This window comes from Aspergillus sydowii (genome assembly GCF_001890705.1).
Source record: "Aspergillus sydowii CBS 593.65 unplaced genomic scaffold ASPSYscaffold_10, whole genome shotgun sequence".
Lineage (NCBI taxonomy): Eukaryota > Fungi > Ascomycota > Eurotiomycetes > Eurotiales > Aspergillaceae > Aspergillus > Aspergillus sydowii.
In genome coordinates this window covers 1,102,181-1,115,030 of record NW_024467868.1, presented here as the reverse complement: position 1 = coordinate 1,115,030, position 12,850 = coordinate 1,102,181, and the positions used below count along the sequence as shown (strand labels likewise).

Below are 12,850 nucleotides of genomic sequence, written 5' to 3'. Positions count from 1 at the left end.
TCCGGAGCCTTTAGCAGGCGCTGGTGTGTGACTGGCAAAAGCCGATGCTTAAATCCGATTAAGCTCGATGGAGCCAGCGGGTTTTACATGGCAGGCTGTGTTATCACAACTCTGTGGTATTCATCTACCACGGTAATATAGCAGCAAAGCGGCTTCGCATGTTTTGTGCTACATTCACGAAGATCCCGCCACCAGCATGATGAACACGCCCGACACATCGCAGCTCCCCGTCCTCATCATCGGGGCCGGGCTTTCAGGGCTCACTACCGCCCGCCTCCTTACGAACAGCGGCGTCCCAAACATAGTATTCGAAGCCTCCGGGCCAGACCGCAGCCAAGGATTCGCAATCAGTCTCCGAGAATGGGGATACAAGGCGCTGCTATCCGCCCTCGGGGGCCTGCCACTGAGGAGTTTGGTCAGGGGCGCGGCGCCCGATCGTGAAGTTGGCGGGGTGGGCTGGATTGATCAGATCATGTGGGACAATGCTACAGGCGACAAGCTGTTTGTGCCAGAGCTGGCGACGAAGCAGGAGATTGTGCGGGTGAACAGGAATGCACTGCGGAGGTGGATCACCGACAGCGGGGAGGACGAGCTGGATGTGCGTCATGGACATCGACTCAAGAGCGTCACTGGTCGACTGGGCGATGTGACGGTGGTCTTTGAGAATGGAGCGTCGTATCGAGGGGCGATGGTGGTTGCTGCTGATGGAGTGAATTCGACTGGTTGGTCCAGCCCTAACCCCCGGTACAACGAGCATCAAACTGACTGACCCGCTACAGTCCGAGCGCAAACCCTCCCCAAGGTCGTTCCCGAGACGGTCCCAGCAATTCTTTACCATGGGGAATGGCAGCTACCCAGGGCCGACTTTGACCGGCTGTTTCGGCCTCTGTGCGGCGAGTCCACCATCCTCGCGGGCATTGGCGACGGCTTCAACACCCCGCTCGCCGTGTGCAATATGACGAGGAACTTGGTGCACATGGACTGGTCGTACTCGCGCCCTCTCTCTTGTTCCAGCGACCGGGACCCGCTTTACAGACCCAATCTCCCGGCCACGGAGGCGAAACAAGTCCCCCCAGCGCTCCTCGACGAACTCGAGTCGCGCCAGCTGGCCGAGCCATGGAGCCTTTTCCTCAACCGGGAAGCCATCGAGAACCATCGCGTGTTCCATTGGACTGTGCGATGTGTGCATGTGACGCGGGCTGAGATGCAGCATGCTGCTGAGCAAGGGGTCGTCTTCGTGGGCGACTCATGGCATGCGATGCCCATCTTCGGTGGGGAAGGGGGCAATCATGCCATTGTCGACGGCGTCGAGCTTGCAGCTGCTGTCGCAGACGGCCCGAGGTCGGATTTGGACTCTGCTATTCATCTTTACTACAACCAAGCTTGGAAGCGATCGCAGGACGCCGTTCGGCGGTCCAAACAGCGATTCTACGCGCTGCACCAGCCGATGGCCCACTGGAGGGAGATTCGTCAAAAGAGGGAGAATCTGTGACTTCATGTTACCCAAAAAGACCACCCCTTGCTCCAGCAAGGACTGCTACGAGCTTGAGATGACTTCTTTGGTCACGGAAACTGTTCGTGCTGACGGAAAGCTGAACGGAGCACGCAGGACGTCGAATTGCAGCCTGGGATAATCGTACTGACTTTAGGGGCGGGGCGCTCGTATTCTCCTCAAACAAGAAAAACCAAGAGAGCTTCCATTGCTCAAGCAGCCAAGATAATAGAATTAAGGATTTGACTGGGTCCATCCTCGTATTGGCGCAGGCGGCTTGTCAGGCACGAGCCACTCACACGCACACCTTCTCTTTCCTCTTCGAACCAAGGGCAAGATCGCACCAAGGCTATTCATAGGCCTGCAAGCGATCTGGTCCCGTCCGTCCCGTAGATCTATCTGCACCTGAAGAATGTAAGACCGGAGAAGAATGTGGTGCTGCTTATGCCACGGGGCATTCCAGTGTGCCCTCACATCTCGACAAACACCCACTCCACATGTGAGAGCCATAATCTGCTTCCAATTTTAGCTGCCACAGTGGATCGAAGCCTAGCGAGGTCCCACCGGACCAGATAATGGAACGACGTCTGGCCCTGTCGTCGTATGTCGCCTTGCAGGGGCCAAGTTACATTGCTAAGGGCGCCTCCTCGTGTTCGCTACATGTCCGCCCCGTGTTCATATACCCCTTGGTTGTGGACAGCATATATACAGAGCCATGAGGGTCAACCGCCGGTTGACAATGATAGCCACTATGGGCGATTATAAAAATGGACAGGCGCAACCGGCAAAGGAACGCTGAAACACCACGTCTGACCTGCGAGCTGTGCCGCACGCGCAAGGTGAAGTGCGATAAAGCCAATCCATGCAGTAATTGCGTGTCTGTTGGCGTCGTCTGCGTGCCTGTCCACCGGCCACGTCTTCCTCGCGGTATTCATGCGAGGCGCCAACGCCGGGTGTCGCCTACACCTACACTCGACACCGGAGAGACAGCAGAAGCCAAAGCCGGTCTTTCGCCCGGTGCAGAAACTGCATCTGATAATGACTTTACGCAGCGCATCCGTGATCTGGAGGAGCTTGTTGCGAGCATGCGTTCGTCCATCGTGTCCCCGTACTCGACTGCGCTAGAGAAGGTCAGTTTAGTCGTGTTGTTGCATGCAATCCATTGCGCTGACCTGTGGCAGCCGGTCGGTGATATTTCCCAGCCAGAATCAGCAAGCTCAATACCATGGACCTCATCTGCGGAAACAGGGTCTGAAAAGGAGAAAGTCCTCGCCGAAGACCTGGGGTGTTTCTGGGGAAATCTGGACGCAGAGGTAGGACGGTATCAAAGTTATACTACAACTTGCAGTTCTAACTGGCGTTATTCCAGCCGATCCACGAATTTTCCGACGTATTGCCTACCCAGCCGCAGACTGCAGTCCATACATGTCCAACACCAAAGAGCTCCAACATAGACAATAGCACCAAGGGTGGGTGGCTCCGAGTCCTCGGTCTGGCCAGCAATAGCCTTACTTGCGACTGGCCTCCCATGCCCGAAGAGAAGGAGATGACGCGGCAGCTTTGCCAGGTCTATCTGCAGCAAGTAGACCCCATTATGAAAATCCTGCACCGTCCGTCTGTCGAGAGGTGGATGATTCTGGGCCAGCGATACCTTTCATTTGTGCCCGGCGACCTGGCTGTCGACGCGTTAGGATTCTCTGTCCGATTTGCAGCTGCAGCGAGCTTAACAGAAGATCAATGCAGGGCACGCTTCTGCACAAGCAGGTCCGATCTCGTGGCAGATGCTCGAACAGCTTGTGAGTCCTCCCTGGGTAGAAGCGGCTTGTTGGCCTCCCCCAGCGTTACGGCTCTACAGGCGTTTGTCCTATACCTCGTGAGTCTCTCGATCGTGGTGAACCAGCAGTAGTGGGGATTAATTTAATTCTGTCTAATAGATTGCTCGAGGGAGCACAGACAACAGTCCGGCCGCCTGGACACTCACAGCGGTAGCCGTCAAACTCGCAAAGGCACTCAATCTCCACAGGAACATAGGCACGAACGAGGCATTCTTCGATCAACAGATGCGCAGGCGGCTCTGGCTCACGGTTTGTCTGTTGGACCTGAAAGCATCACTCAAGCAAGCCTCCGAACCGATCATCAGCCCTGACGAGGCGGCATCAACTTTCTCCCTACCTAAGAACATTAACGATTCAGACTTTGATCCAAGCACAAGCAATGAGGTACCAGAAAGGGAGGAACTGACAGACACCACATTCGCATTGGTCACATACCATCTGCAGCTGGCCGGGCGTGCCCTGAACTTCGACGCTGCTGGATCAGTCGATGACAAGCAGGCCAGGCTGAAGCACGCAGAGCGATTCGAACATAATGCACTTCGCCTTTTGCACTTTTGCGACCCGGAGTCCTCGCCCTTCGCGTGGTTCACCTGGCACGGCACGCAGTGTCTCGTCTCAGGGGCTCGCCTCTCCTCTTTACGGCCGTTGAAGCGGCCGCAGGTCCGGGGTAGTAGAACCCCAGCGCCGTCCGAGTCTTACCACGCGAGTGAAATCAGCACAAAGGTTCTCCACCTCACCCTCAAAGTCCTGGAAAAAGCGCAGCTGATGCATACTGATCCACGCGGTGAAGGATTTCGGTGGTATGTGACGATTCCGTGGCATGCGGTGGCCACGGCCGTGACAGAAAGTATGACTTGCGGCGATGAGAATCTTGTTCGCCTCGCGTGGCCGATCATAGAGGCATCCTATGTGCTGCTTCAGACTGAAGGAGGTCACAATGGACAAGGCAACAACGGAGGAATCCATAGTCAGTTGGAGACCTTGATGGCCCAGGGAAGAAATAAGTTAGGCCCAGTTTTACAACAGCAAGCAAGCCCCTGCCCATCATTAGGGTTTGGCGGCAGCAGCGCCGCAACTTCACCTCGATATAACGACAGTTTAAACCTATACCAACCTTCAGCTATCTGCAATCGTGGGCCCACGCCAGGACTCGATCCCCTGCTGCTTTTGCCGTTCGACGTTAACGAAAAGCCCGATGCTGTACAGGAGCCGGACAGATGTCCAGGATGGGACAAGATTGGTCATGAAGAAGCCTGTTGGTCATGTATGTTTTTATGCTGATTCCGTATACTAGGCGGGACATATGGACCGAGATGATGGCTAGACACTTAGGTCTGCTTCTGAAGCGTATATACAGAGTATAGAATTAGAAACGTCCTGCACGAATGTAATACATCACCAAGGATCTTAGGTAGTCATTGAATCGCGGTGATAATATTGGATCCGACTAGCAGAATCATGGCAGTCTAAACATTAGGTTATCCTTGTAATCATGAACCTACCACGCATCCTTGTGTAGTACCGCTGTATATTTTCCTAACGTCGGAGAGAAAAGTATTCGGACGATAAGCAACCATAGTAGACTTCGGCTTTTGCATACCTGTTCTCGGCTTTTACCACTTCCTCAGTGGCAAAAGGGCTCCGAGTATATCACCGTCGACACAAAAAGTTCACCACCAGCACCCTCGAGACGCCCACAACGCAATGAAATGGCCCTCATTATGCCCTTTAATCAAGGCTTTTGGCAAGAATATCTCGCCGGCCAGGAAGCAAGCCTCCCTGTTTTACCTGGCATTTCAACTCTCAGCGGTCGAGTGACCCGTATCCTGGGCGGCAACCCAGGCGCCATGCATCTACAAGGCACAAACACCTACCTGGTCGGTACTGGTCGGCCGCGGATTCTGATTGACACCGGACAGGTAAGTATTAACCTCTTTCCAGGCAATAGAAATGGGAATTGAAGCTGACTTCTGCAGGGGCTCCCCATCTGGCTCAGCCGCGTGACCGACTTCCTCAGCAACCACGACATCTCGATCTCTCACATCCTCCTTACACATTGGCACGGGGACCACACGGGCGGTGTCCCTGATTTGATTTCGCACAATCCATCTCTAGCTAGACACGTATACAAGGCGCTCCCGGACCGCGACCAAAATGCGATTGATGACGGACAGATTTTCAGCGTACCGGGGGCAACGATCCGTGCGATTTTCACACCGGGACACTCGATAGACCACATGTGTTTCCTACTTGAAGAGGAAAACGCGCTCTTCACGGGCGACAATGTGCTGGGGCACGGGTATAGCGTTGCTCCGGATCTCGGGCGGTATATGCAGAGCCTGGAACGGATGAAAGGCTTGGGGGCTACCCTGGGGTATCCGGCGCACGGAGCGGTAATCGAGAATATAAATGCGAGGCTGGAAGAGTATATCCGCCACAAGGAGACGAGGGTGCGTGGTGTCTTGTCGGTACTGGTCAAGGAGAGAGAAAAGGCCAACAGCGAAGGTCCGCCTGGGAGGATAAAAGTCAGGAAGGGGGGCATGACACTGCGCGAGATCGTGCGAGCGGTGTTTGGGACCGTTCCAGAAGAGGTTGTTGAGCAGGCTTTGGCGCCGTTTCTCCTGCAGGTTCTGTGGAAGCTGACAGAAGACCGCAGGGTGGGCTTTGAGCCTGGGGATCCGTGGAAACGAAAGTGGTTTGCCGTTGTTTCTGCGAGGCAGTTGAAGCAGTGATTGCTATACTTCACATGTAACCTCTAACTGTCGAATTAGATGCATAACTGAAAAGTAATATTCAACGTGGTGTATGGTTTATCTCCATCCTGGGAACGGGTCAGCGCACCAAGGTTGGAAATACTTGGATATAGTGAATAGAGCACGTCTTGTCGCAAGTCTAGACCTTGATGAGTTTTTCAGTGTGTATTAACATAGTGTGCCTTTATAATAGCTATGCCCTCGGTTCGTGACCTTCTTTTCTACTTTGTGACCTTCTTTATTAGCAACTTGTTCTGTGTGTATGTGTGATGTACAATGGCGCCTCTTACAACTCTCCCAGAGCTCTTGACATACTCCCTCTTCTTGCTGCTGGCATGGACAGCTGTCGATGTCTACGTCACCAGATATGGACCTCTCGCCGGCACCAGGTCCCTCACCAAGGTCCACAACTGGTTCTATGCCGCAGTATCCCTTGTTATGTTGGTTCGCATCCTCAATACCGATGATAGCAAAGACAGCTTTACCATCCGCTACATCTTCCACCTGTCCAAGTTCTACGAATCCATCGACATCCTCCTTGTGTGCGCCTCGGGGAGTCAGATCAGTGATTCACTCGCCTTCCACCACTTCACAACGCCCTACCTGACCTACCTGCGATATGTGGATCACCACGGCGGATGGCGCCCCTTTGCGGTTCTGAACAACTTCCACCACTTGCTTGTATATACATTCTTCGCCCGCGGCAAAGGAGGGGGTGTACTTCTGAGATCTGTGTTGCCATATACAGGGATATTACAGCTGATTGTGAGTGTCTGGGTTGATGTGATGTACGGGCTGGACAAGTACTATGATGGCGGATTGGAGCCATGGTGGCCGAACCTGGGTGCAATAGCACTTGTTGGGGGCTATTTTGTGCTGTTCTTCCAGGGGTTTGGATTCCGAGTTGGGCAGAAGATGGTCCTTTTAGTCGGTCTTTTGGGGTTGTTTTTGATATTAAGGGCGTTGGTAGACGGCGTTAAGACGGCGTTATGACAACATTCCTGCCTGAGGCTGCAACAGGGCTTGATCCGGTTAGGCTGGCAGAGGTTTACCACCGTAACCATAAAAAGCCTGCGACGTCATTGGTTTTACCAGTAACTTACAGCTCGGAACGGCATCACGTGCCTACCAGCGTTGCAGGCAGTGACATAATGAAGAGCTGGATCGAACGCGCTGGAGCTTCAGTAACTGATTAGACGAATTGCAATAACAGCAACAATTGCAGCAGCGGAGTATATCGTATATCTACATGCCCTCATCCAGTCGGTAGTTGCAACCACCATCGTTGCCGCCGGTGGGTCAGTCGGTTAACTCGGCGTCGCCTCAGGCTGGTCTGTGCTCTTCCCTGTTTTTTTTGGGCGATTCCTCGATATCATCGCTGCTCAATTCTGCAAAACGGCTCGCGGCTGGACAGACTGCTCTATCAGGCTGCTTTTACCTCCGAAAGACTGAAACTGATCCACGGGCCTGCAGCGACATCCCGGACTGACATATCAGATGCCGGGCAGCACGAGCGCCAAGAGCGCCGAGAACCAGCAGGTCGACCCTGATGACCCGGCCCAGGCGCAGGATCGATTATCGCAGTATGAAGAAAAGTCCGACGAGGCCGGGAGGGCCTCGTCCTCAGACAGTCTGGGGTCCTCGTCGGGCTCCAGCAGCTCCGTCGACTATGACCCCCAGTTTCGCAGCCTGCAGTCACGCAACACCGAAGTGGATCTTGAGCGCCAGAGAACCAATGCGTCGCAGGCGCTGAGTCGCATTGAGACGCAGCGGCTGCAGCATTCCATGACCGTGGGCGAGAGCATCAGCTCACGACCATCCAAGCTGCCACTGCCCCCGTTTGGCGGGGGCAAGCCTTATCCGCCCCAGCTGCCACACCGCGACGACTTTGTCGTGGAATTCGATGGGCCAGACGATCCTCTGTATCCCCAGAACTGGCCGCTGAATAAGAAGTATGTGACTCATCTGCTGTTGTATGTTCTGTCGTTAACCATGGTAGGGTCTACACGAGCGTCATTCTGGCATTTACCAGTATCTGCTCTACCTTTGACTCGGCGATTTTCAGCGCATCGTCATCAAATGTTGCTACTTATTTCGGCGTTGGCCTCGAGGTTGCTGTGCTATCCAGCACCATGTACATCGCTGGTTATGCCTCTGGTCCCTTGGTCTGGGCTCCTCTTTCCGAGCTCAATGGCCGTCGTCCCCCCATCATCTTCGGTATGTTTGGATTTGCCATCTTCAACACGGCAGTGGCTGTTGCCAAAGATATCCAGACCTTGATGATCTGTCGCTTCTTCTGCGGTGTCTTTGGCAGTGCGCCGCTTGCTGTCGTCGCTGCTGTGTTTTCCGAGATCTATAGCAATCGCACCCGCGGCGCTGCCATTTCTTGCTTCTCTGGTACAGTTTTCTTGGGTCCTCTGCTCGCCCCTTTCATCGGTGGGTTCATTAACATGTCCTATCTCGGATGGCGCTGGACAGCCTACATCCCGGCATTCATGGGATATGCCGCCTTCGTCCTGAATCTACTCTTCCTCCATGAGTCTTATCCCCCTGTTGTTCTCGTCCAAAAGGCCGCTGAACTCCGCCGTCGTACTAAGAACTGGGGCATCCATGCGAAACAGGAAGAGATAGAAGTTGATTTTAGAGAGCTAATGGTGAAGAACTTCTCTCGTCCGCTTCGCCTGCTCTTTGGGGAGCCGCTTATTCTAGCTGTGACGATCTACCTGAGTTTCATCTACGGTCTTCTCTATTGTTTCTTGACAGCTTATACCGTTGTTTTCCAAGGGGTGTACGGCATGAATCCTGGCGTTGGCGGCCTGCCCTTGTTCGGTATGGTCGTGGGCCTGTTCATTGGTACTGCATTCATCATTTTCTCCAGCATACCCTACAACAAGAAGCTTGACGCGAACGGCGGTGTTCCTGTTCCCGAGTGGCGTTGTCCTCCTGTCATACTTGGCGGCGTGCTCTTTGCTGTTGGGCTGTTTTGGTTCGGATGGACTGGATTCACGCCCTCTGTCCCCTGGATAGTGCCAACGTTGAGTGGCCTGTGCACTGGATTCGGTCTGTTGGTCATCTTCNTTCAGTTGTTCAACTACCTGATTGATACTTATCTTATGTTGTGAGTTTCTCTCCTTTTCAACGGCGTTTACCGCGGTGTCTAATACTGTCGATAGTGCCGCATCTGCCATTGCTGCGAACACGTTCTGCCGGTCTCTTGTCGCTGCAGCTTTCCCCCTGTTCTCGCGTCAGATGTTCGAGAACATGGGCGTCCAATGGGCCTCGACTCTGCTTGGCTGTGTTGCCGCCTGCCTTGTTCCTATCCCAGTAGCCTTCTACTTCTATGGCGACAGACTCAGGATGAAGAGTAAATTTGCTCCATACTCTGTGTCAACCTCGGAGGCTCATGCCCCAGATGGAGAAACAGGAGAGCCGGAAGCTACTGAAAATCACTGAACATATCTTACCAAATATATATAATAGGGACTGAGGTCTAGAAAAATAATATCATAATAGATGGAATATCATATCATAGAATAACGCGTCGATAAATGCGTAACGGCTTACCCCGGTCCTAGAGCATTAATTGCGTCGGCCATCTACTGGATGGGTTGGTCCCAAGATAAACAGTATAGGACCAACGCTGTATAACGATAAACCAATACTGTACCTGGTTAATTCTGGCAATGCGAATTTTAATGGAGATATTTTAAAATTCAAATAACTGTATAACAAGGGTAGAGCGGTAGTTCGTCCACATTAATTGGTGGTGTAGCTGGCTGCAGATCCCGGACGAACTTGTATAACAACCGAGGTACCATACTTTTACTATCATCTTGAAGATTGAATATTTATATAATGGGCAATTAATGAGAGACGGTCGTCGGAGATATGCAAGTAATGAATGGTAGTGTGTTGATATGTATATAGTGGTAGGGGTGCTGCAATATATATCCACACGTTCTATAACAAATGAAATATTACAATTGCTAACAACAATAAGTCGACGCAGAAAATTAGTCTGAGCAGCAAACCGCCTTTATAACACCGCCGTGCATGTAACCTGAAGTAAAGTATTTCTTTCTGCAACTTTCCACGTTGATTGAGATGATTGTGCAGTTTAGCAGGCTGCTAGTGGTACTTGTTCCTGTCGGAGAGGTCTGTGTTCTCGAGGTAGACTTCAATCTGTAGAATCGTCAGTAATCGACATTGCCCAATATTGTGATTGATATACCTTGTTGGTCATCTTCGAATCCACGTCCTTGCAGCAAAGACAAGCTCCCAAGCCCAGGATACCAAAGGCCATCGATACCATGGCAACCACGCTAGGCAGTGTCAGCCATTATACAACGGAATCAAATAGCGAAAAATACTTACAAAATAGCTTTGCAGTAGGCATTGGCAAGGGCAGCCTCTGCAGCAGCAGCAACAGCTGGACTGTAGTCCTTAAGAGCAGAAGCTCCCCCAGCTACAACGCCCATGAGCTCTTCAACCTTGGATTCATCCAGACCGGCGGCGGTTACTGCTGGCGGAATGTACTTCATCATGTACTTCGTGGTGCTCTTGCTGTAGACAGTCTGGTAGATTGAGGTTGCAACTGAAAATAATCAGCATCCAAGAAGAGTCAACCATTGTCAGTCATTAGGGAAAAAAGCATACTTGCACCAGCTGCAAATCGAATACAGCCCGAGATACCTCCACTGACACCAAGGTTCTTGTGCTCGACACCCATCTGCGTAATGGCAATGCTCAAGTAAAGACCCCAGCCAAACCCAGCCTGCGAGAGAAAGATGAATGCAATCATAGTTCCCTTATTGTAAGGAGTGACGATGCCTATCAAACTGCCAAAGAGGACCATAACAAACACTGACCCGGTCAACTGCCACTGCCAGTTCCGAAGCTTGCTGCCCAGCACAGACAGCAGGATGGCACCGAAGAAAATCGCAAATCCCTGAGGGAGAGACAGGACAATTGAGTATCTCCAGTCCGTGCCACCGTTCGTATAAAATAGGGTAATCATTTGGGGCCACAGAATGCTAGACGAGTAGTAAAACATGTTGACAACACCCAGTGCGATGACGGGCGCAGTAAAGTCGCGGCCATATGAGCTGGAGAAGACATAGGTCGGGGTAAGGGGGAATTTAAGATTGCCATATGTTTCCCAAAGGGCGAATGCGATGAGGACAGCGGCGCCAACGACGAGAGGTGCAACAACGTGGGCATCGTTGGAGTCGTAGACACCCGCCCAGACAATGCCCATGAGGAAGGGAACTGCACCCCCGATGAAGAGGAATGCACCTAACAAGTTGAATTAGTAGATTTTCCCTGTATAAAGCCTGATATATCACCTACCGACGTAGTCCAGGGACTTGAACGCTTCGCTGTAAGAGACTCCCAGACTAGATTATTTGTTAGCTGAATGTGCTTGCTGCTGGAGTTTGGCACCTACGGATGCTTAGGAGGATGGTAGAGTATCAGAAGCCCGATAAAAGAAAGGCCCTGGAAAATAGCAATTCCCCAGAAATTCCATGTCCAGGTCCCAAGTTCATAGCCATAACGTGCGGTGACCGGAGCAACAATGACGGCAATATACACAGTCAAGTCGGCAATGACCACACCAATGTGACGCCACTTGTTCGGCAGCAGTTCAGGAAGTGCAAATGCAGCCATCTAACGAGGTTTCTTTTGTCAGTACAGTCGAGTGAAGTAATTAGGCGAAGTACCCACCTGGCAGTTCGCTCCGCCGAAACCAGAGACAGCGAGACCGGCGATAATCTGGTTCGTATTTTTGGCAGATGCCACAATGATATGACCGACGAAGCAAACCAGGTTACCTAGGACAAGGAACCAACGGCGGCCGAGAAGATCGGTGTTTGGACCGCTGTAATATAATGAGCATTGTCAGTCACGAAAAAAGGAATCAGACGTACAATATTAAGAAACCACAGGTGATTGAGATAGTCCATGCCTAATACGCATTAGCCATGATACTTGAGAGACATGGAGGGCTCCATACAGGGACAAACCAGATGTATCCAGTGGGATCACCCATGTCCGCTGCAACCATGGTGCCAATTGCCGAAGAAACGGGGACAGGCCAGAAGGACAAGCCATAACCGCAGGAGAGAATCTATACAGGATTCCATAATTAGTCTGGCATCCAGCGCTGGGCATCTGGAGAACGTACACACGAGACGATCCATGTCTTCAGAGTCACGACTGGTGGCGCAGAGCTGGCGTCGTCGACAGTGGACGGTGATTGCGGATCGGAACGAGCAGTGTCCTGCACTGGGCCTTTCTCGCTATCAGTCGCCATAGTTAATGAAGGACGATGGTAGGACAAGATAAAAGATATGAAATAGAATGAAGAAGACAAAGTTCAAGAAGAGGACAAGGGAGATTTCTAGCAGCTCTGCAGCAGGTCATTAAGCTTCTTGCATTGGGAGGGGCACCAAGTGGATTCGGTCAAACCCCCCATAGCACATGGCATCTGGCAAAGGGAACTTGCTGGATCCCAGACGATAGGGGACTGGCCAGGTCCAGTTCATACCCCGAACCGTTGGCGGGTCCCTATTATGGGGCTGGACCTGGCACGACCCCCCCTGGCGGGCAACGGTCTCTTACCTGGGAAAGAAACTGACTCGCTGATGCCGATCCACATTCAACGTTGGAGTTAACTGGGGCCGAATATAGGCTTGAATCGAATCCTTCCTGACTAATGTCGAAGCGAATTGTTTGTTTCATTATTTGTGTGCGCCACGGAAAGGCGGTCC

At 52.3% G+C, this 12,850-nt stretch overlaps 6 protein-coding genes across 6 annotated transcripts; 5 read left to right on the top strand and 1 right to left on the bottom strand.

The window, feature by feature from the left end:
• Positions 1-196: 196 nt before the first annotated feature.
• nscC (FAD-dependent monooxygenase nscC) lies at positions 197-1,762 on the top strand (the record flags this gene model as incomplete). The annotated part of the gene is made up of 2 exons (XM_040840704.1): positions 197-722; positions 780-1,762. 2 exons carry the CDS (start codon positions 197-199, stop codon positions 1,490-1,492), a joined length of 1,239 nt encoding a protein of 412 aa, XP_040700079.1. The 3' UTR covers positions 1,493-1,762.
• A 244-nt stretch (positions 1,763-2,006) lies between these two features.
• ASPSYDRAFT_183300 (Zn(II)2Cys6 transcription factor) lies at positions 2,007-4,795 on the top strand. Its single transcript, XM_040843528.1, has 4 exons — positions 2,007-2,622; positions 2,674-2,805; positions 2,862-3,365; positions 3,427-4,795. The coding sequence occupies exons 1-4, from the start codon at positions 2,260-2,262 to the stop codon at positions 4,606-4,608; spliced, it is 2,181 nt and encodes a 726-aa protein (XP_040700078.1). The 5' UTR covers positions 2,007-2,259; the 3' UTR covers positions 4,609-4,795.
• A 253-nt stretch (positions 4,796-5,048) lies between these two features.
• On the top strand, positions 5,049-6,059 carry nscB (metallo-beta-lactamase type thioesterase nscB; the record flags this gene model as incomplete). Its single annotated transcript, XM_040852684.1, has 2 exons — positions 5,049-5,246; positions 5,304-6,059. The coding sequence occupies 2 exons, from the start codon at positions 5,049-5,051 to the stop codon at positions 6,057-6,059; spliced, it is 954 nt and encodes a 317-aa protein (XP_040700077.1).
• A 297-nt stretch (positions 6,060-6,356) lies between these two features.
• ASPSYDRAFT_34253 (uncharacterized protein) lies at positions 6,357-7,073 on the top strand (the record flags this gene model as incomplete). Its single annotated transcript, XM_040845213.1, has 1 exon — positions 6,357-7,073. One exon carries the CDS (start codon positions 6,357-6,359, stop codon positions 7,071-7,073), a length of 717 nt encoding a protein of 238 aa, XP_040700076.1.
• Positions 7,074-7,297: 224 nt separating this feature from the next.
• Positions 7,298-9,624, top strand: ASPSYDRAFT_48550 (MFS transporter). The gene is made up of 3 exons (XM_040847653.1): positions 7,298-8,032; positions 8,080-9,198; positions 9,254-9,624. Exons 1-3 carry the CDS (start codon positions 7,578-7,580, stop codon positions 9,531-9,533), a joined length of 1,854 nt encoding a protein of 617 aa, XP_040700075.1. The 5' UTR covers positions 7,298-7,577; the 3' UTR covers positions 9,534-9,624.
• Positions 9,625-10,060: 436 nt separating this feature from the next.
• On the bottom strand, positions 10,061-12,521 carry ASPSYDRAFT_408188 (uncharacterized protein). Its single transcript, XM_040846156.1, has 10 exons — positions 12,265-12,521; positions 12,094-12,207; positions 12,008-12,045; positions 11,805-11,958; positions 11,527-11,747; positions 11,430-11,476; positions 10,737-11,375; positions 10,455-10,674; positions 10,312-10,402; positions 10,061-10,262 (listed from the first exon to the last, which is right to left on the bottom strand). Exons 1-10 carry the CDS (start codon positions 12,391-12,393, stop codon positions 10,209-10,211), a joined length of 1,707 nt encoding a protein of 568 aa, XP_040700074.1. The 5' UTR covers positions 12,394-12,521; the 3' UTR covers positions 10,061-10,208.
• Positions 12,522-12,850: the final 329 nt, after the last annotated feature.